The sequence below is a fragment of the Meriones unguiculatus genome, chromosome 2 (assembly GCF_030254825.1).
Source record: "Meriones unguiculatus strain TT.TT164.6M chromosome 2, Bangor_MerUng_6.1, whole genome shotgun sequence".
Taxonomy (NCBI): Eukaryota; Metazoa; Chordata; class Mammalia; order Rodentia; family Muridae; genus Meriones; species Meriones unguiculatus.
In genome coordinates, this window is record NC_083350.1 from 180750802 (window position 1) to 180773183 (window position 22382).

Consider the following 22382-nt stretch of genomic DNA (forward strand, 5'->3'; position numbering starts at 1 on the left):
CATATAAATTATTTTAATATTTGTTTTCTGTTAAAAAAGAATGAATACAATCATAATGAGGAATGACTCAAAGTTTTATTTTTATCTAGCTAAACATATCTGAATTTTTAAATATAGTAACTTATTTCTTTTAAACATACTACTATAGCTTCATTGTATATTTCTTTTTAAAAATTTTAGCTTAATATTTTTGTAATAGACTAGGAAACTTGTAAATTAGGTTGGCTCTTTCAATCTGATTTAAAGTAATTTTCTAAATCTATGAAGTATGAATTTATCATCTTTAAATTTACTATGCAATATTTAGCAAGAAGAAAATGTATGTGTTCTGGCCAAATTGTTAGGGAGATATCAAGCATTTTAGAAGAGTAAAAGTTTCTGAACATAATATTTTATCATTTGGGAATTTCATATATCATTTGTGAATTTCAGTAATTATTTTCAGTAATTCCTTCAAGATTACACCAAAGCTTCTCCACCCCTTCAGCTTCCTGCCTTTTTGTAAATAGTTGACCGATTCCAGTTTGTATTACTTCTGTAATTAAGAATGCGGGTCTACCCACTGAGCATGGTTGACCTACCAAGGACCCCATCCTGAGAGAACACTGACATTTCCTCTCTCAGAAACTATCAGCTGTTGACATGGCCTCAGTTAGTGGAGGGGATAATGAACCCCATCCATCCATACCAAAATGTTGCCGGTCATAATGTTATGCAAATCTGGTGCAAGAGCTGCTGTGAGCTCATGAATCCTGCAGTCTTATATCCAGAAGATTGTTTTGCTCTGGTCTTCGAAGACATTTTTTTTCACCTCTTCTATGGTGGTCCTTGAGCAATGAGGAGATAGTGTGAGATAGCTGTCTCATTTTTGACTGAACAACCTCTTGATAGATACTTTTTATGCACACTGGCCAGTTGAAAGTTTTGGCGCTAACCACTCTGTAGTACACAAAGTTTCTCTGAGAAGCTCTGATAGGTGGAATTATTGACACAAAGATTAGAATATAGAAATCAGTTTGATAATGTTAATCTGTCCATTTAGTAGTTAAGTCAGGCCTGGGTCCCGTGACATTCCCAACTGTGGATTCTGGGCCATATTAACAGTAGCAAGCATGGGATTCCTCCTGTTGAACAGGCCCTAAATCCAACCAGAAAGCAGGTGGCTACCTCCATAACATTCATACTGTTATTGTATGAGAGGTCATTGCTGTAGTTCCCCGGTTTGATTAGACAAGTTTGTCTAATCATTCACCTTTGAAAGATTAGTTGTATCCTGTTACAGATAAAATTCAGCACACTAATGTACAGATTTTATGTGAATCCAAAGTACATTTTATGAAATAAACGATTAAGTTTGATTGATTAATAATATGCCAGGTTTTTATTTTGCATTCTACTTTTTTTAAAAAAGAAACAGAATACCATTAACATTTTGTATTCTCACTAGCAATGTGAGAGAGATTAGGTTGATTTACTGTCTTGACAACATTATTTGGGAATGTCACTCTTTATTTTAGACACTCTAATACATTGTAGCAATATCTTAGCAATGTTATATTCTGCATTTAGTTACTGGTGAAAAAACATCAGACATCTCTGTAAAATTAGATCCATCTGTATATCTTTTTGAGCAAAATGGCCTTCATGTTTTAGGCAATTTTCTAATTGAATTACATATTTTAACATAGTTTTTTATTTTTTTGTTTTATCTATGGACTTTTCAAAACTCACATTCTAAATGAGCACATATGTATGTGTTTTATATATGGATACAGTCAAACATTAAAGCATAATAAATGCTAAAAATAGTCATTTCAAAAACTGAAGTGGAGGGAGGAAATTAACAAAGTACATCAAGAATTTCATTAAATAGAAAATTTAGAAAAAATACGGCAACTATGATCTAAACACCACTGAAATTACTTCTCTATAACCATGATTTATATTTCAAATGCTATGAGGTAACTGTCATTGTTAAACTGACTTCATGATGGAAGAAACTGGGATGTGGAATGATCAGGAACATGACTCCCCATGTAGAACGGTACTGTTGAATGGGGACCCCAGCTTCCGTTTGATGGAAAATCCAGTGGTTTTTGGTATAGAAGAAGTAAGTATGTACTGATATTAACCTTCTATCTCCATGCAAAAAAATAGCGTGTCTGTCTGTGTGTGTGTGTGTACATTGTTTTGTGGTACAAAGGGTGAGCCCTGGCTTCATGTGCTTCTAGTCCAGAACGCTAAGCTTTAGTTAAATCCCCAATGCCTGCTGAGTTTGGCTTTGACTATTCCCTGGCCCAAAAATCCCTGCTACTGAATTCTTCTGGGAACATAGTTTGGAATCCAAATCTCAGTCCCTAGTTTCCTCCCAGCTCTCCTGCTGTACTGGTGATTAGGCACCATTAGGTGTTTTCTTAAATAATTAAGAATCTTCCTATTACTTGCTGATACTCATTAAGAGTATCTATAATTCCCTAACTAAGAAAAAGCACACATATGTTTATTAAATAAATTAAAACATACTCTATGTAGTAGTGAAGGAATGAGGAAAATATGCATTACTATTTTAAAAACCATATAATAAAATTTCCTCTTTGTTCACCTACATTTATTTTAGCAGATCCATATATTATTTTTTATTTTTTTATATTAGTTACAGTTTATTAACTTTGTATCCAAGCTGTAGGCCCAGCCCTCATTCCCTCCCAAACCCACCTCCCCTCCCTCATCTCCTCCTTGCCCCTTTTTAAGTCCACTGATAGGGGAGGTCTTTCTATCCTTCCATCTGACCCTAGCTTATCAGGCCTCTTTGGGACTGGCTGCAGAGTCCTTCTCTGTGGCCTAGCAAGGCTGTTCCTCAATCGGGGGGCGGGGGGGGCAGGGAGAACGGAGGGTCAAAGAGCCAGCCATTGAGTTCATGTCAGAAACAGACCCTGTTACCCTTACTAGGGTACCCACTTGGATACTGAGCTGCCATGGGCTACATCCGAGCAGGGGTTCTAGGTTATATCCATATATGGTCCTTGGTTGGAGAAACAATCTCAGAAAAGTCCCCTGTGCCCAGATATATTATTTTGAGGCTTCTTTTTATTACCTTAGTTAAGATTGTCTTCGATTAGGGAGGACCTCCTCCCTTCTCACCTGATCCTGTTTTATCAGGTATCTTTAGGACTGGCTGCAATGTCCTCCTCTGTGGCCTAACAGGACTACTCCTCCCTTGGGGGGTTGGGAGGTCAAAGAGCCTGCCATTGAGTTCCTGTAAGAAATAGTCCCTGTTCCCTTACTATGGGAAACCAATTGGTTACTGAACTACCACCGGCTTCTTGGAAAGGGGCAGGGAGGAGATGAGGAAGGGAGGGAGGGTTTGGCAGGGAATGAGGGAGTGGGATAGAGCTGGGATACAGAGTTAATAAAATGTAACTAATAATAATAATAATAAAGATTGTCTTTGAAAGCAAATGTGTTGTGTTTTTAATGTGTTAAACATTAGTTAGTTACAACAATAATTTTGAGAGCCTTATTTAAGAGTGCCTTCTAAAATTTGGTATATACAGGTTATTAACAAAATTAACATCATAACTATTTCTCAATGCAAATACCATTTATAATTCAAAATTAAATTTAATTCTGAAATGAGGAAAATATATTTATAACTCTCAAAATATTTTTTCTATTTAAAACTGTTCAAAGATAGGTAATGTGCAAATTATTTCTCTCTCTTGATGTTTTCAACCTATCACAAAACTGTACCCATTTCCTTGGAATGATAGGTTAGATATATCAATAGGGTATATCTATAGATGAATTTACTCTAAGCTAGCAGAGGTTTGCATTTTTGGTTTATTATATATGTTTTCTTGTAAAAATCCAAAATATGTTATATAATATTAGTATCTTTATTTATTCTCTATTGAAAATTGTCTTATTAATGTCCATGATTTAATTTCAACTTCTCTGTACAGGATTTTGTATCTTAAAGTACTGTTACACACTATTTCACTAGAATGCTCATATTTCAAAGTGTGAAAAAAAGGAATTGAAGTAACATCCTACTACATTTCTAGGTAAAAACAAGTCATATGATACTCCAACCAAGAACCATTCATGGATATAACCTAGAACCCCTGCTTAGAAGTAGGTCATGGCAGTTCAGTATCCAAGTGGGTTCCCTAGAAAAGGGAACAGGGACTGTCTCTGACATGAAATCTGCCTCTTAAGTAATTTTCTGTGATACATGCCATCTGTGCTTTTGTTACATTCTTTTCCTTCTGTACAAATGATAGAACAAAGCTAGTATGGTAGTGAAATTTTCAACTTCACTGGATTAAGAAATGCCCATGGAACTCATGCTACATACTTTCTGATTATCTCTGTGAGGACATTCCATGTATTACTAATGGGGAGAAACCCACTCTAAGTCAAATTCTAAGTGTGAGTTGTGCTGTCCATACCCCGTCCCAGACAAAACAAAACAAAACACACACACCAAAAAACAAAAAGGAAAAGGAGAGAGCCTGCCAGGTGCTGCATGCTCTGATCATCAGGCTTTTCCTCTACAAGAGACTGCAGACTGATAAAAATGAGCACATGGGTTTCCCTCAGCAGCAGACTGCAATAGTGTTAAACTTGAATACAAACAAGCCTTCTCCCATTAAGTTGTTTTCCGTCAGATCTATGCCACAGACGCCAGAAAAGTAACTGATACATTTTGTAAGGCCACAGCGGAAGTAAGGGAAGAATACCACTTTCCATAATTATATACACCTTGACATGCTTTTTAATATAATATTGAAATATTAGATTATTTTATTTTGAGTATATCAATTAATTAATTTTTATAACCAATCTGTTTTAGATTCTTTTGATGCGATAATGCATTGACAAAAAGCAACTCAGGGAAGAAAGGGTTTATTTTATCTTACACTTCCAGGTAATAGTTACTCCCTCAGGAGAGCCACCTTAGGAATTGAATGCAGGAACCAGGAAGGGGGCGGGGCAGGGACTGAAGCAGAGGAGATGGAGGGGTGCTACCTACTGACCTGCTCCCTTGCCACTCTCATCTTGAATTTTATGTAACTCAGGACCCACTGCCGGGGAGTCGGGGGGGGGGGGGGGGGGCTGGGGGGAGACTTAGGGGTGGGGGATGGGGGAATGGGAGGGTGGGGAGTGGGGAGGGCGGGGTTGGGGGGTGATTGTCACTGCTTCAGAGGGCCCAGCCACAGCAATCATCAGTCAAGAAAATGGCCCCACAAACTTGCCCACAGGCCGTTTTTATGGAGATGATTTCTCAGTTGAGGGTTCCTTTTTGCAAATGACCCCAACCTGTGACATAACATAACCAGCACAGGTCCAGGCTGTTCCTGATTTCATGGTCTTGTTTTCTGGAAGTCACAGACCTGCTCTGTTTAGAACAGTTTGAAGCCTGGCCTGATGATGCAACCTTGTAATTCCAACCTAGAAATTGAACATTTTATTCTTTTAATTTAGTTTTATTTGTTCTTATTTTTATTTTTCACAATTTATTCATTATGTATCCTGATTGAAGCCCCTCCTTCAAATTCCCCCAGTCCCAACCTTCTTCTCTCTTCCCCTATACCCTTCTCCTAGTCCACTGGAAGGGGGAGTGCTCCACTATTGCCATCTGCCAATAGCTTGTCAGGACTAGATATTTTATTCCTTAGAACACACCAGTAAGTGAGAGAAAAAAAAATTCAGATTTTACTAGGCTTATCAGGGATACCATTAACTAAATGATTTGAGATCCATTACTGAACCATTTAAGTCATATATGTAAGTCAGTTAAAAATAAAGCTAAGAAAGCAAAACAAAATAAAAACACTAATAGGATATATGTCACTATCTTTCTCTTTTTCATTACTATTTTCTGTTATAGGTTCAGAGAAGCAAAACCTTATGTGTTATCTAAAATGTCTACAGAGAGTGAGTGAAGAAAAAGAGAGAGAGAAAGAGAGAGAGAGAGAGAGAGAGAGAGAGAGAGAGAGAGAGAACCTGCAGGTAGATTTTCTGAAAATAATAGTTTTGAAATGTAGAAACTGGAGTGTGAAAGTATTCACAACTTTAAGAATAAGCAGAGCAGAACTAAGTTAATTAAACTGAGATAAATTATTGCAGTCAAAGTAGTTTAAAAAATGAGTTATTTTTCAACCTAGCAAAGTATAAGAGCTAAAAAACAAACAAACAAACAAACAAAAACAGAACACAAATCTCACAGCCATATGTATACTTATCTTAATTTTATACTTTACCTTCAACATTTGTTACAGTCTATCCGTTCATGGAGACTGCAATAATGTGATCAGAGAGCTTTGTAATATTGACAAGAGGCAGTGTGAATCTCATGAATATAAAAAGACTGCTTTGGGACAATGTTAAAGAGAAATTGATGGCTTTAATAATGTCAGAGACAAAAGGCATTGGACAGGCTCAGTAGCATTTAAAATATTTATTAAACTCAGTCTGTAATTTTTCATAGGAAAGTTGCTGTAATGACAAAGAAAGTCATAATACAAACAGAGCCATCCAGATGCCGCTGTGAATCAGCACTCGTTCAGACACATTTATATTCCTACCCTCAAGCTTTCTCAGAATCCTTCCTAACAGTTGCAGCTGTTTGAATAATTTGTGGGAGAGCTGTGATAGAATTCTTCAAAAGAGCGCAAGATAATGGCATCAAACAAATGAAAAGTAATCAGTGACCTGACTATGGACTTTCCCTGGGAATGAAGTCATCACTTTGGTCTAGATCTCTGACTCTAGTTAAAATTTGGCTCCCATAGCAGCCAGGCTATGCTGCTTCCATACTGCCTAGCCAAAGTGAAGCAACTTCTAAGTAAAAATCATAGTCTGAATATATGGAGATTGTGGCAGAAGCATCTTTTAATGCTTTGAAGATATTCTCTCATTAGATATTTTCTAATGTTAAGTTAGAAAAATGATTAGGATAAAATTGTTCTATTAGATGCTTTCCATCTTAGAGGTAATACCTGTCTATCCAAATACAGTGAGTGTAGTGAGCCTTTGAAAGAATACCTATCTGCTCAGTAATTTTACACCCATGTTTATTGGATACAGTATTATTTTCAGTTGCTAATCTTTACGATACTTTAATATTAACAGAAAAATGTTCAGAATGACCTAAGTGAATAAAATTATAAATGTTATAGTTTATTTTATTTATATTTTAAGTTCTACTTATTGATTATGAGTTCCACCTATATATTAAAATTTTCGCGACGTATTAAAATGCCTTGCCTACTCATGGACAAGCTGTTTATCTACTTATTTGAATTTCCTAAGTGTGGACTGGTAGACAACTTTTGATTATCTATCTCCAATTTATTTATATATTAATATTTATTTTAACTGAACAATAAAATATTAATTTTTTTGATAATTTGGACTGCAATTCATAACAAAATTCCACAAATGCATTCATTTATATAACAACGACACTTTAATGAAAAATTAATATATGTTTGAATTGCCAATATGTCATATTAGTACAAATAAAGTATAGTTTGGCATTTTAATACAAACTAGTTGGGTCTCAGTTGAACCATAGAAGGAGCCATATTGATGATCAGGACAAATATTTGCTTTAGAAACACTACATATTTTTCCTTGTTGCATTTAGCGATTGTAAACTCAGTACATTTCAACATGTTAACGTAGAAAAGACAGGAAATAAAATGTTGATAGCAATGGAAACTTTGTTCAAATTTTTTAACCAAATCTGAAAAACAAATCCTTCTATATTACATGGTTAAAATCCATTTATAAGTGAATATATACCGTCTATGTCTTTGTGCTTCTGGGATATCTCACTCAGGATGATCTTTTCTAGTTCCCACCATTTGCCTACAAATTTCATCATTTCCTTGTTTTTAATTGCTGTGTAGTATTCCATTGTGTAAATGTACCACAGTGTCTGTATCCATTACTCACTTGAGGGATATCTAGTTTTTTTCCAGATTCTGACTATTATGAATAAAGCTGCTACAAACATGGTTGAATACATGTCCTTATTGTATGGTTGAGCATCTTTTGGATATATGCCCAACATCTAAAATCTATAGTTCTAAAGAAGCTAAACAAGGAGGATCCTAGGGAATATGATTCATCCTCATTGGGAAGGGCAAACAGGATAGACATCAGAAGTAGGAGAAGACAGGGAACAAGACAGGAACCTACCACAGAGGGTCTCTGAAAGATTATTCCCAGCAGGTAATCGAAGCAGATGTTGAGACTCATATCCAAATTTTGGGCAGAGATCAGGGAATCTTATGGAAGAAGGGGGAGATACAAAGACCTAGAGGAGACAGGAGCTGCACAAGGAAACCAACAAAGCCAAAATCTCTGGGGGTCCTAAAGAGACTGATGAATCAACCAAGGACAATATATGGAGAGGACCTTCTGCTCAGATGTAGCCCATGGACAGCTCAGTCTCCATGTGGGTACTCTCTAGTAAGGGGAACAGGTACAGATGCCTGCTCTTTTATCATCTTCCCTCCTTACCCCCCCCAAGCAAGGTGGCCTAATTAGGCCACAGAGAAAGAGGATCCAGGCAGTCCTGATGGGATCTGATAGGCTAGGGTCAGAAAATAGAGGAGGACCTTCCCCTATCAGTGGACTGCTGGGGAGAGGTAGGAGGAGAAGAGGGAGGGAGGGTAGGACTAAGAGGAGATGAGGGAGTGGGCTACAGTTGGGATACAACTGTATCCCATGTATCCCAAGACTTCCATGTCAGTGTGGGCAAGCAGCATAGGGAGACTGACCTGGAAGTTGGGTGAGGAGGAAACTTCTTAAATTCTGCCCCTGATGACGAACTTCCACCAGCAAGGCCACAGATGGCAAAGGTTCCAGAACATCCCGCACTGTGTTAACACCTGAGACTAAGTGTAAAAATACATAAACCCATGTGGGACATTTCCCTTATTTTGTTTTTGTTTTTTTTTTTTTTTATTTTTGAGGATATAGTTTAATTACAATATTTCTCCCTTCCCTTTTCTCTACCTAACCTCTCTAATATACTCTTCACTTTTACCAGATCATATATAGTTTTTACACTAATTGTCACTGTGCATGTATGTGCATATTATATATGCCTTAATGCAACCTGTCTATTCCACATAATGTTATTTATATGGCATCTGACATTTCTCATTAGAACTTACACATTCTAGCCCTGGGCGCCAACAACCTCATGCTCATAACATTAATGAAATTGTATCTATTCCAAAAGTTCCCTTGCTCATTAACAATCTCAACATTCCTCAAAAGTCCAAAGTCCGTATATTTTTCTGAGACTCAAGGCTACTATGGGCACTGACAAAATCAAACAGCAAATGACATACACCTAACAAACAATGCCACCGAATATGCATTCCTCTCCCAATATATGTGCATGGGGAGAATAATGAGGAAATACTGGATGAAACAAAGCAAGACCAAAACTCAAGAAGGCAAATACCAAGTTATGTAACTCCATGGCTAGTGTCTAAGGGCATGAAGATCTCCTGTTGCCCCACCTCTCAAGATTTGCTATCTGTAGTACATATCTTTCTGTGGGTTGGTTCCACTCCCTCTACAGAGCTCTCCTTGGCAGATTTCTCCCTGCCTTGGCATTCTAACATATTTGAGTCTCTACTGTAACTCAGGAGTCATGTTCACAGCTTCATACATTAGGTTCACATGGTCTTATCATAGCAATTCCTCAGCTGCATGATACACATATCTGCCTGGCACAGAAAGTCTCTGGAACTTTGAAGGAAGGAATAATGATCCTCTCATTTTCATGCCACAAAGCCAGTAGAATATGACACTCACCGCCATCCACATTCATCTTCCTGCTTGGTGTAGAGCCTTGTCCTGTTAGACCACATTAGCAGCAACTTTTGAATGTGGAATTGATGTCTTTCTGGCAGAAAGAAACCTCTTACTCTTTCTCCTCTTATAAGATTGAATCTTGATTGTGAGGATCTTGCTATGGTGTTACCCTTTCCATTGTTCCAGTACAAAGTAGGAGACCTCCCCTTAATGAAAATATTTTTTTTGACAGTTAAAGTCTCATTTTTAGCAGTTCTCTTTGCTGTAACTTGAAGTTTTCTGTGACTTTTTTTATACTACAAACTGTAGATGTTTTCCTTTTTTGTTTTTTAATTATTACAATTTATTCACTTTGTATCCCAGCCGTAGTCCCCTCTCTTTGCTCCTTCCCAATTCCACGCCCCTCTCTTCTCCTCCCATGTCTCTCCTACAGTTCACTGATAGGGGAGGTCCTCCTGCCCTTCAATCTGACCCTTACCTATCAGGTCTCATCAGGACTGGCTGCAATGTCTTCCTCTTTGGCCTGGTAAGGTTGCTCACCCCTCAGAGGGAGGTGATGAAAGAGCCAGCCATTGAGTTCATGTCAGAGACAGTCCCTGTTCTCCTTACTAGGGAACCCACATGGACACTGAGCTGCCATGGGCTACATCTCTGCACAGGTTCTAGGTTATCTCCATGCATGGTCCCTGGTTGCAGGATCAGTCTCAGAAAAGACCTCTGAGCTCCTTGTGGAGTTCCTGTCCCCTCCAGGTCTTTCTATCTCCCCCTTCTTTCATAAGATTCCCTGCACTTTGCCCAAAGTTTGGCTATGAGTCTCAACATCTGCTTGATACTGTGCTGGGTATCAGAGGCCCTCTTTGGGAGGCTTCTCTCTTGTTCCCTCTTTTTTCCTCTCTCTGATGTCTTTCCCATTTGCCTTTCTCAATGAGGACTGAGCATCTTACCCATGGTTCTCCTTCTTGATTAGCTTCTTTGGGTGTACAGATTTTAGTATGTTTATCCTATATTATATGTCTAATATCCACGTATAAGTGAGCATCATGTGTGTCTTTCTGCTTCTGTGATAACTAGATTTTTTATTTCTGCCCTACTTATTCTTTTTAATTGTAAATATTCAGAGCTGTTACCAGTAACTATGATCCTACAACCTCAAAAATAAAAATAAATAAAAAAATACATTTCTTCCATTATTGCTTTATTTTTAACTTAATCTCAGGCCAATTCATAGATAACAAGCCCCTGCCAGCCATATTATTCTTCAAAATATTCCAAGAACTGCTTCTAACCCTGTTAATAGTGCCCTTTCTTCTCTCTGAAACCCTTAAACTTGCACTCCAATAATTGTTCTTTACACTAGTATCATCCAGGCTTTTGCTAGAATGGCCTATTCAGCTCTGATTATTATGACATTCAACTGTTTTTCCAGCCTAAAGTCCCAAAGTCTTTTGTATTCTTCCAAAAATCAGCATAGCTCATGTTTCTCCCAGCAACATCTCACTGTGTTGGTATCAGCTTCTGCATTAGTTACTTCTCATTGCTTTGATGAAATTCTGGGATTAAAAACCACTGTATGGAGAATTAGTGTGATTTTGCTAATGGTATTAGAATCCACAGTGGTAATAGGTAGCGGGAATAGGAGGTTGCAAGATCACTGTTTCAACCACCCACATGAAGCAGAGAGAAAACTGAAAGTGAAGACAAGAATATGAACCCCCAAAGTCTGCCTTCATCCTTTTCCAGGATTTCATGCTTCCTAAAGGCTCCATAACCTTCTCCAAAAGCCATCAATAGTGGAACAGATGTTAAAAGACATTAATGTTTGGTGGACATTTCTCATTTAGGTGTGCCACACTAGCATATATATATATATATATATATATATATATATATATAACAAAGTGAAGAATGCTACTAGACAATATTATTTTTCCTTTGTCATTTCCTGAACTATTTCTTACAGTAACTTTCTCAAATGTTTGCATGACCTATCACTGGTCATAGGGAGCCTCCAGCCACCACTGCAATAAGGTGTCACACCACAGGATCCACACAGGACAAAGCGGCCCCATCACAATAGTGCTCATGGGTGCTTCACCCTAATGGGTCAGTTTCAGTTGTATGTTTCAGCACCAGTTACAGGGGATTTGCCACCATTAATCCTCACTGTTCTTTTATTCTTTCAGCCTCTGTTTCATGCCCGTGACATAGTGTGACTTTTTCTGGGTAGACGTGCAAGAAACATCTATTCTCTCCAGAGAAGACACAAGTGATTGATCAAAATGATTCTACCAAATCCCAAGTGGGGAAACCAATGAGCTTATCAGTGCTGCTAATATATAGAGATGTATTTTTGAGATGTCACTTACAGGAGCACGGATGAGTGCAAGGCAGCTTAGTAACTGAGAGTTACACTGCTACACGGGTGATAACCAGTAAAGTACGGAGAGGGTTCTTGATACTTTTTGGTGAGAAACTTTGCTACTTAGAAATATTCTTTTCTCCAGCACTTCTTCCTGCTCCTATAACTCTGAGGAGCAGGTTTTGTGAATCTTGCATGTTTCAGGAACCTGCTGCAAGTTGTGAACGTGAAAACTGTTTACATCTGAGTATTTTAAGACTAGTTTTCACTTCCTGAGATTTCCTGTATGGAATGTTTCAAATCCGAGGAAACTATTGGATAGCACATATGGCATTTGTGTTACTACATGAAATACAAGTCGAAAATTATATATTGATTAAAACAACATTAAATAGTAAACACTGAGTCTCTGCTGCCCCATACCCACATTTATATATGTTCTTAAAGGACTCCTAAAAATAAAATAAAATAAACCCCAAACCCATACCATCATCTTTCAGAAATTTCAGGATTGCATGGGGAAAACTCAGTCTTTCTCCTTCCATTTAACCTTTCTCCACTTTGTTGGAGCATATGTAGCACTGTGGTATGAGAACTCGATTATTATTATTATTATTATTTCCATTGTAGAATTTATTCTAAGGGTACGAGACATGTTTTCCAGATCTCTATCAACTGATCCTTTTATAGATTAATACAAACATCATCTGACTAAGTTATGATTGTCCAATAAGTGAATAAAACTGAGAACTTAGATAATATTTATAATATTCTATATCTATTCAAATAGCAATGGAAATGAAAAAAATAATGATGGTTAAAATAAACTTAACGTTTGCCACAGATAACCATGAGTAAAATTTTATTTATCCTTCCATTGATTTATGTATTATTTTACATCCTCAGCAATATTTTTAATTATATTTTATAATATTTATGGAAAGGAAATGAGCATCATATACTTAAACATATACGTAAATAATGAGTTTGTTACTTATTAACCACTATCTCTTGAAGTATTTTAAATGGCTGTTAATGATGTAGACAAATATATAGTATCTTTCAGGCAAATGTTCTAAATTCCTTTATTTTCCAAACTGATTCACATAATCTCTTTTACTGTAAATTATCAAGTATGCCATTTGTGAAATTTTGTGATATTTTTTATTATAATAGGAATACATGTTCTTCTTTTGTGTTCTAAAAATACAAGACCTTTCTGTAACTATTGAAGAAATCAGATTCCTTTTGGCCTTTAAACTGCTTATGTGCTATATTGGGTGAACTTATGAACTATATTGGCTGTGTTTTTTTTAAACTTTTATTCATCTTTTTCTTCCAATGGCAGTTTCTCTCTCCTCCCTTCATCCTTCTCATTGTTTCCCCTTGCCTCGCCTCTCCCTAGACCAGCTCTCCTCTATTTCTCAAGAAAGAAAGAAAGAAAGAAAGAAAGAAAGAAAGAAAGCTGAAAGAAAAAAAATGTACTTAACCTAACATGATACAATAGGACTAGGCACAAACCTTCATATCATGGCTGGACATGAGAACTCAGTGGTAGGAAAGCTTCCCAAGCACAAGCAACAGTTTCAGAGACATCCCCCTCTCTCATTGCTGGAAGTCTCACAAAAACACTAAGCTACATAACTATAAGGTATATGTGGAGGACCTAGCTCAGACAGGGGTTGTGTTTGTCACTCAGTCTCTGTGAGCCCTCTGAGCCTTGATTAGTTGATTCTGTAGGCCTGTTCTCCTGGTGTCTAGATCCCTCTGGCTCTTATAATCCTGGCTTCTTCTCTTCTGTGGGGTTCCCCTGACTCTGCCCAGTATTTGGCTGTCAATCTCTGCATCTGCCTATTGGGTAGCATCAAAGATATTGGGTGATTTTATATTTTTTTCTTTGATAAATCTAATAATTTATCTCTTTAATAATAAAGTGGTGGTGTGTCATCACTTTAATATTTGGTGGATTTTCTTTTAAAATATTATGTTTGTGATTTAGTTTATTTTCACGATTGAAAACAAACAATATTTATTTTCTCTTGTAATACCCATATGAGATGGGAATTTCATTTGAGCATATCATAAGATATATCACAAATTACCTGAAAGTTTTGGCTTACAAGAAAGGGTATTTATTATTTTGTTACAATTTTTAAAAGTAGAAACATGGTAACAAGTGGAAGAAAGTAAATTGAGAAGAGCTATCATCATCTGGAGACTTGAGTGGAGCGTTGGGTGTGTTTCCAAGAGACTCCCTCATGAGTCTCTTTCCAGGGAGACATTGCTCTACTGGTGCAGTCATTGGAATTTTTCTTCCGCCTTTTCTACATGAACATCTCCATGAGGTTTATTGAATATCTTTATGTCATAGCAACCAGTTATTCAAAAGCAAGTTGCTAGGCAATAACTTAATACAATATCCCTTTTATTTATAGATTATAATTTATAAAACATTGACGCTAAACCTGTGATAAAGTTTAAATAAGCAACAACATATTGTTATGACTTATTTGATATTCATGGAACCCAATCAGTGACTAATAGGAGGTTAAGGTGTAGAGTCTGAATGCATGAATGAGATTGGACTTATGTCATTGATTAAACAAAATGGATATTATGAAATTTCACCATGTGCTTACAACAGCATGACCTCTTCCCAAAGAAACCTTATAGTCATCCAATTAGTAAATTTTATGTTACTTCCTCTTAGCACTCTGGAAAGTTGTTTTGACATATTTTTCCACTTTGCTGCTGTTCCGTACAAGAGGACTGTTACTGTATGTGTTCTTTCCTGTCAGACTAATTTCTCTTAGCACTAGCTCTTCAATGTTTGTATTATAATACTTTTAAGAACTTTAGGTTCCTTGCTTAAGTGGTTGTATTTGTATAACGAAATAATTGTAGAATGTAACAAAACCAGGTTTATCAGTCAGTAGTCAATGTTCGTTTGCATTTTTAACTTTTCCTTAATTTGAGAAGTAGATTTTTATTTTGAATTATTTTTTACACCAATTTCAAGTTTCCGATGAAAGCCTATATCAGAAAGAGCCCATTAATGCTTGTTAATTGTAATTCTTCTTAATTCTAGTTTTATATTTAACATATTGATAGACCAGCACACAATTTCTCACGGTATCTGCATGGCTAAATACATTCAGAGCACAACCAGCGATGTGCAAGTGTTCCATGATTTTCATACCTCCCATCTGGACATGCAGTTTTGATGTTTATTTCAATGGCCATGTGTATATGCATGTTTACATATATATGTGTATGTGTATACAGAGTTGCATACATATATTCTCACAGGGAGAGAAAGGGAGAGGGAGAAACAAAGACTTGCAACTTTCATTTATTTTATCCTTTTGACATCTTTCTTTGTGCTTACTGTTTGGTTATTGTAAGACATATTTATTCTTGTCTTTTACTTTATGTATTTATTTTTTAATTTTTTTGCTTTATATATTTTTAAACATGTACTTTATTGTGTGTATATATGTGGAGTATATGCATCTTGTTGCTTTGGGAACTGAACTCAAGTTCTCTGCAAGAACAATGTGCTCTTAATCATTGAACTGTCTTTTAAGCCCCAGTGCCCCATATTGTAAATGGGTTCTTTGTCATTTGACATCTGAATTGCAATTATTTTTATATATTTTGCATATCACTTTCCTATCAAATATAATTTGCTAATTATTTTCTCTATTATGTGAATTGCATGTAACCTTTCATTTGTGTGTGGGTTTGTGTCTGTGGTTACGTATACCTGTTCATGTGTATTTGTGTTGAACTGTACATATATGCGTTATAGACTGAGCTGTCTCTTAGCATTTTTGTACCACTCTTTCATTCTTTCTTTAGATTTACTTATTTTATGTACATGAGTTTTTTCCCTTCTTTGTTTGCATGCATATCATGTGTATGCATTTAATTCACACAGAGGTCAGAGGAGAGTACTAGATTCCCTAAAACTGGAATCAGATGGTTGGGAACTACCATGTGGGTGCTGGCAACTGAAATTAGCCACTGAGCCACATTTTCCAGTGTCCTCTTCATTTTTTTTTCTGACAATGTTTTGTGATGGTCCAAAAATTTGTAATTCAACAAAGGTTTAATTTATTTATTTTTACATTGTGATTGTGATTACAGGGTCACAACTAAGAAATTTTCATCTAATTCAATGGTTCTTCTTATGCTTTCAGTCTTTTCTATTTTCTTGATTAAATGTTTCATCTGTTTTATAAATGAAGATAGTTATGCATGAATACTTTTAAAAAAGACAGTAATATATCCTATGACTAATATTTGATATTTTCACTTTTTTGTTATTTTTGTGATTACAATTCAATCACAACTCTCATTTCCATTTCCCCCTCAAAATACCCAATATACCACTCCCCACTTTTCTTCAAATTTATTGCCTGCTTTTTCACTGATTGCTATTGAATACATATGTTTTTATGTATTTCTAAATATATTCTTTTCAGTACATAAGATGTAACTTGTATCTATGTTTTAAAGGCTATTTATATGTTATAATGTTTAATTTGTACATTTAGAGCTATGAATTAACTGGATTCAAATATGTATATTTGTTTTTTTCAAAATTTTTTCCTTTTATATTATTTTTATTTATTATAATTTATTCACTTTGTATCCCAGCTGTAGCCCCTACTCTCTTCTCTTTCCAATCCTACCCTCCTTCCCTCTTCTCTTCCCATGACCCTCCCCAAATTCCCTGATAGGGGAGGACCTCCTCCCCTTCCATCTTACCCTAGCCTATCAGGGCTCATCAGGACTGGCTGCTATGACTTCCTCTGTGGCCTGGTATGGCTTCTCCCCTCTAGGGAGAGGTGATGAAAGAGCTAGCCACTGAGTCCATGTCAGGGACAGCCTCTGTTCTCATTACTAGGGTAACCTACTTGGAGACTGAGCTGCCATGGGCTACATCTGTGCAAGGGTTCAAAGTTATCTCCATGCATGGTCCTTGGTGGGAGTATCAGTCTCAGAAAAGACTTCTGAGCTCCTTGTGGAGTTCCTGTCCCCTCCAAGTCTTTCTGTCTCCCTCTTCTTTCATAAGATTCCCTGAACTTTGCCCAAAATTTGGATATGAGTCTCAGCATCTGCTTCGATACCCTGCTGGGTAGAGCCTTTCAGAGGCCCTGTGTGGTAGGCTTCTGTCCCGTTCCCTGTTCTCTCCATCTCCTGTCTGCCTTTCTGAATAAGGATTATTCAGGTATATAACAAGGACAATTGCTCAGCCTTATTTATAATAGCCAGAATCTGGAAACAACCCAGATGTCCCTCAACCGGGGAAAGTATACGTAAATTGTGGTACATTTACACAATGGAATACTACTACTCAGCAATTAAAAACAAGGAAATCATGAAATTTGCAGGCAAATGGTGGGATCTAGAAAAGATCATCCTGAGTGAGGTATTCCAGAAGCAGAAAGACACACATGATATATATTCACATATAAGTTGATATGAGACCTATAATATAGGATAAACATACTAAAATCTGTACACCTAAAGAAGCTAATTATATATGTACTTTTGATTATACATATGTATGTGTGTGTGTGTGTGTGCATGTAAGAATTCAAGTTCATGTTCCTGCCATGTGATACTAGACATTTCTGAAAAATGGATAATGCTATGTGGTCATTTCTGTGCTTTCATAGTAATGTGTAGTCATTTCTGTGCTTTGATCTATGCTCCACAGTCTTCTGTCTTTATACTCATGTCAATGACCCACAGTGCTAATGAACAATTTCAGCTCCTTTAGCTTTCCTCCTACTTTTTAGAGGTTGTTTTGGCCACTTGGGGATCCCTATATCTCTTCATGAACCTAAACAGTGGCTATTGCATTTCTATATAAAACTTCACTTATAGGTTTGTTCACTTATATAGGTTTGTTAAATGTTACCTTACACCTTCAGATCAATTTGAGAATATTAAATTTTACCAATAATTGTTTTTATTTTACCAATTGTCTTTACTCATGAATATGTCACATTGTACATTTATTTACTTTAAATCTTTTCAACAATGTTTTATTGTGCTGAATATACTGTCTTACATGCTTTTAACAAAATTATTGGTAATAGTTTCATGTTGGTATACTATTATGAACTAATTTGGACTAACCTCTATATGTGCTCTGGTAAGGAAAAGTATTTCTTTCTAACTATGTGCTTATTTATTTAAATAGCTAAATCCATAATGCTTAATTTGTTATAATGCATTTAAGTGTAAATTCAATGATGAAATCATCCTGAAGTTGACATGTGGGAGCCTATTTTAATATTATTTTTCAAGATTAAATAGTTTGAAACACGATACCTCATGCTTGAATTGTATTTTTCCTGTCATAGTCCCAGAATTACCTTTCCACACAATACTTCAAGACATTTAATAGAGAATTTTAACAGGAAACTAATTATGCAATAAATGGGACTTTTTTTGGACGGCTAGCTTCCTAGTAATGACACAGAGACTTTTTATAGTTATTTTTATTTTTATATTAATTACAGTTTATTCATTTTGTATCCAAGCTGTAGCCCCCTCCCTCATCCTGTCCCAATCTCACCCTCCCTCCTTCATCTCTTTTCTTGCCCCTCTCCAAGTCCACTGATAGGGGATGTTGTCCTTGGTTAGAGATTATGATTGTTCCCAACTAGCCTGTGTTTTAAATTAACCCTTTTTATTAATCTACTTTCTGCCATGTGGCCTGTTATCTCACAATCTTCATCCCTGCACTTATTTTTTCCACCATGTCTGTCTGGCACCTCTTTCTATGCTTGATTCTTTCCCAGAGTTCCAGTCTCTGCCAGAAGTCCTGCCTTTTTCTCCTGACTTTGAAATTGGTTGTAAAGATTTTTATTAAACCAATGAGAAAGTGTTGGAGGGAGTATTTGCAAAATACAATACAACCAAATAATAACAATTTCAAAATTTGACCAGTACTTACCTCTTTGCTTGTATAGAATCAACATTTAAATGTACAGAGACAACCTCCACACAATGTACAAAAAAATCACCCTAACACTACGACCTAATTAAAATGTATAATTCACAAGGGATCATCTTATAATTTTTGTTCATTTCCCCAGATAAAATTATAAATTCTGATGACTTGCCCATTTTTCTTCTCTCTCATCTAGTTCCGCCAGTCATCCGGGTGTATCCAGAGAGTCAGGCCAGAGAACCTGGAGTAACTGCCAGCCTTAGGTGCCACGCGGAGGGCATTCCAGACCCTCAGCTTGGCTGGCTCAAGAATGGGATTGACATTACCCCGAAGCTCTCCAAACAGCTCACACTCCAAGGTGTGCAAATCTTTTATAGTAAAGTTTTGAAGAATATTTCAGTACACAGCAAATGTAAAACAATGAGGTATTGCATCAACTGTTGGGAGTATTAAAATATGGCTGCATCTAAGACAAAACTGATACAATTCCCTAATATGTTTATTGTTGTATGTAATGATCTTATCACAGAGATTAATATAGGATGGCATTATTTTGGTGATAAATAAATTATGTAAATATGTACCTCTTTTGATTAATTGTCCTGCAATTGTTTATTTCTTCTCTGTGACATCTTGAGTGTGCGATTGAAGTACCACATCTAGGAATGTCTGTAGAACTATAGCTAACATAGTGTTTAAAAATTTCTTTAATTTGTTTTGTATCATGAAAAGTTTTTGTTATTGCTGTTTTTAATTTCTTCATGAAATTAATAGGTAGTTTTCCTGAGTATAATAGTCTGGGTCGTTAGTTGTGGCCTTTCAAAACTTAAAACACATCTTTCTAGCTTCTTCTTCCTTTTAAAGTTAATGCACTGCATTCATTATTCATTCATCTATTTGTTCTTGTTTGCTTCAAGCACAGTCATATTTTAACATCCTCTTCACATAGTTGTAATCTTTCTTTGGAGTTCTTGTCTTTGAGTATTTCCAGCTGTTCCTGCTGGGGGATGGTACCACAGGATTGTAACTCTGGGAGGCAGCATCTTGTCCTATGTGCTCAGTTGCTTCATTTCCGCACGGTTCACCTAGGGAGCTGGTAGAGTAGAGGGTTACACCACTGGGGTGTGGCGGTCTATGGACTGCTTATCCGCCCACAGTCCAGATACAAGGGGTTTAGGAAAACTGAAAACGTAGGCCAGGAGTTCAGGACTCAGTGCCGCTTAATTAGAAGTTTGGGCTCAATGGCCTAAGTCTGGGGACGCCTTACCTGCTTCTATCAAGAAGTAGCCTGTGGCATTTATGTATTTATTCTTGCTGCTTACATTTCAGTGCCTTTAGCCTGGCACAAAAGGCTAATCAAATTAATAGAAATAGGATGAAGATTAAGATATTCTCTCACCAAGATTTGAAATTTTATTCATACTTAAAATAATTATATTTAGTGTAATAGTCAAGTAAGTTTTTGGTGAAGTTTCATATAATTATGAAATTATCTGACTGTCCTCTTTCTTCAATATTTCCAAATGTGTAATATGGTTCCTTAGTGTTAGTGGTAAACTATAAACTTTTTTTAATTTTTAATTTTTATATTAAGTACAGTTTATTTACCTTGTATCCCAGTTGTAGCCCCCTCCCTCATTCCCTCCCAATTCTGCCCTCCTTCCCTCATCTCCTCCCTGCCCCTCTCTAAGTCCACTGATAGGGGAGGTCCTCCTCCCCATCCATCTGACCCTAGCATATCAGGTATCTTCAGGACTGGCAGAAATGTCCTCCTCTGTGGCCTAGCAAAACTGCTCCTCCCTCAGGGGTGGGGGGAGGTCAAAGAGTCTGCCACTGAGTTCATGTTCACTGTAAACTTTTTTAATCAGACAATAAACTTGAAGATGTAAATCACTCAGACCATGACCTATTTTTACATGTGTTCCTTTGAGTGAATGAGATTGCTGTTGTTTACTTTTAAAAAGCTTTATAAAAAATATTGGGTTTTAACTAGAAATATGCTAGTTTTTAATATGAACTATTTCATTTGTAATATAGGAAAAGTAAATGGTATAAAATGTGAAAGTGTCTGTGTTTGCTAGTACTGAGCGCTAGTCATTGGAGTGACAGCACAATGTACACTTGCGAGCCTCTGGAGCGGGTTGGCACGTCTGCAAAGTGCGGAAAAAGGAAGAAACGGTTTAATTAGGACAAGCTCAGGGAGCTCTTTGACTGTATGATCGGAATGCGCTGCACCACAGCTGCAGTTGGAGCTTAACAGCTGCGTCTCCCTTCTGTTCACAGCGAACGGCAGTGAGGTCCACATAAGCAATGTGCGCTATGAAGATACGGGGGCTTACACGTGCATCGCCCGGAATGAAGCAGGCGTGGATGAAGACATCTCTTCTCTTTTTGTGGAAGATTCTGCTAGGAAGACGCGTACGTATGGAGCCCCACTCCCAACACACACACACACCCACAGACACTGTATTTATTTTATAGCTTTGTCCTTTGTAGTTTGCTACATGCACAGAACATAAAAACAAACAATTTCTGTGTCCAGGAGGAATGGAAATCTTCAAAGGCTCGAAACAATTTTGATGATGTTTGAAAGCAGAGCAGTTTCCCTGCAGCACAGGATTGGTGTCAGTGTAAATAAGTAGTTCCAGACCCAGGCTTTCTGTGTATTCATGAGAAAACTTAAACCCTCGTGAACTCCCTTTCCCAAACACTTGGCAACATTTAAAGCCCTCAGACAATCAGCACTGTGTTCCCATGTGGTGTTAGCTTTGCCTCTCTCTGCGTCCACTAGTGTAGCAGCAGACGTGGGGCAGCTGCTGTGTTGTCACCTCCTCTGCAATTGTCTTTCCACCCCAGTGTCTATGAGTAATATAAATCCTTGTCCTCACGGCATGGGCCATGTGATCTCCCCTTATCTTTAGGATAACAGTGTATACATAAACATTTAAAGCTGATTTCATGTGAATACATTTGTACAAATTTGTACACGTGAACGGACATTTGAATTCTAGTACTTTTGGCTAGAGATAAACACAGCAATTTAGAATATCCTTCAGTATAAACTTTTTTTATAATTTTTCATGATTACTTTTAAATGTATCTCTATTCTGTAATATGGGGCATAATGTTGTTAATTGTATTCATCCTGTTGGGTCATGACAGTGAATAGAGAAAGGGAATGATGAAAGCAACACATATGTGTTG

The 22382-nt window shown here is 36.8% G+C and overlaps 1 protein-coding gene across 4 annotated transcripts in view; it reads left to right on the forward strand.

The window, feature by feature from the left end:
- The window catches only part of Fstl5 (follistatin like 5), a 692962-nt gene that overhangs the window by 522060 nt on the left and 148520 nt on the right, over window positions 1-22382 (forward strand). For all 4 annotated transcript variants that reach the window (XM_060378450.1, XM_060378449.1, XM_060378448.1 and 1 more), the window contains exons 9-10: window positions 19375-19536; window positions 21462-21596. In XM_060378450.1, coding sequence (XP_060234433.1) covers window positions 19375-19536; window positions 21462-21596 — 297 coding nt within the window. The remainder of the gene's footprint in view (window positions 1-19374; window positions 19537-21461; window positions 21597-22382) is intronic.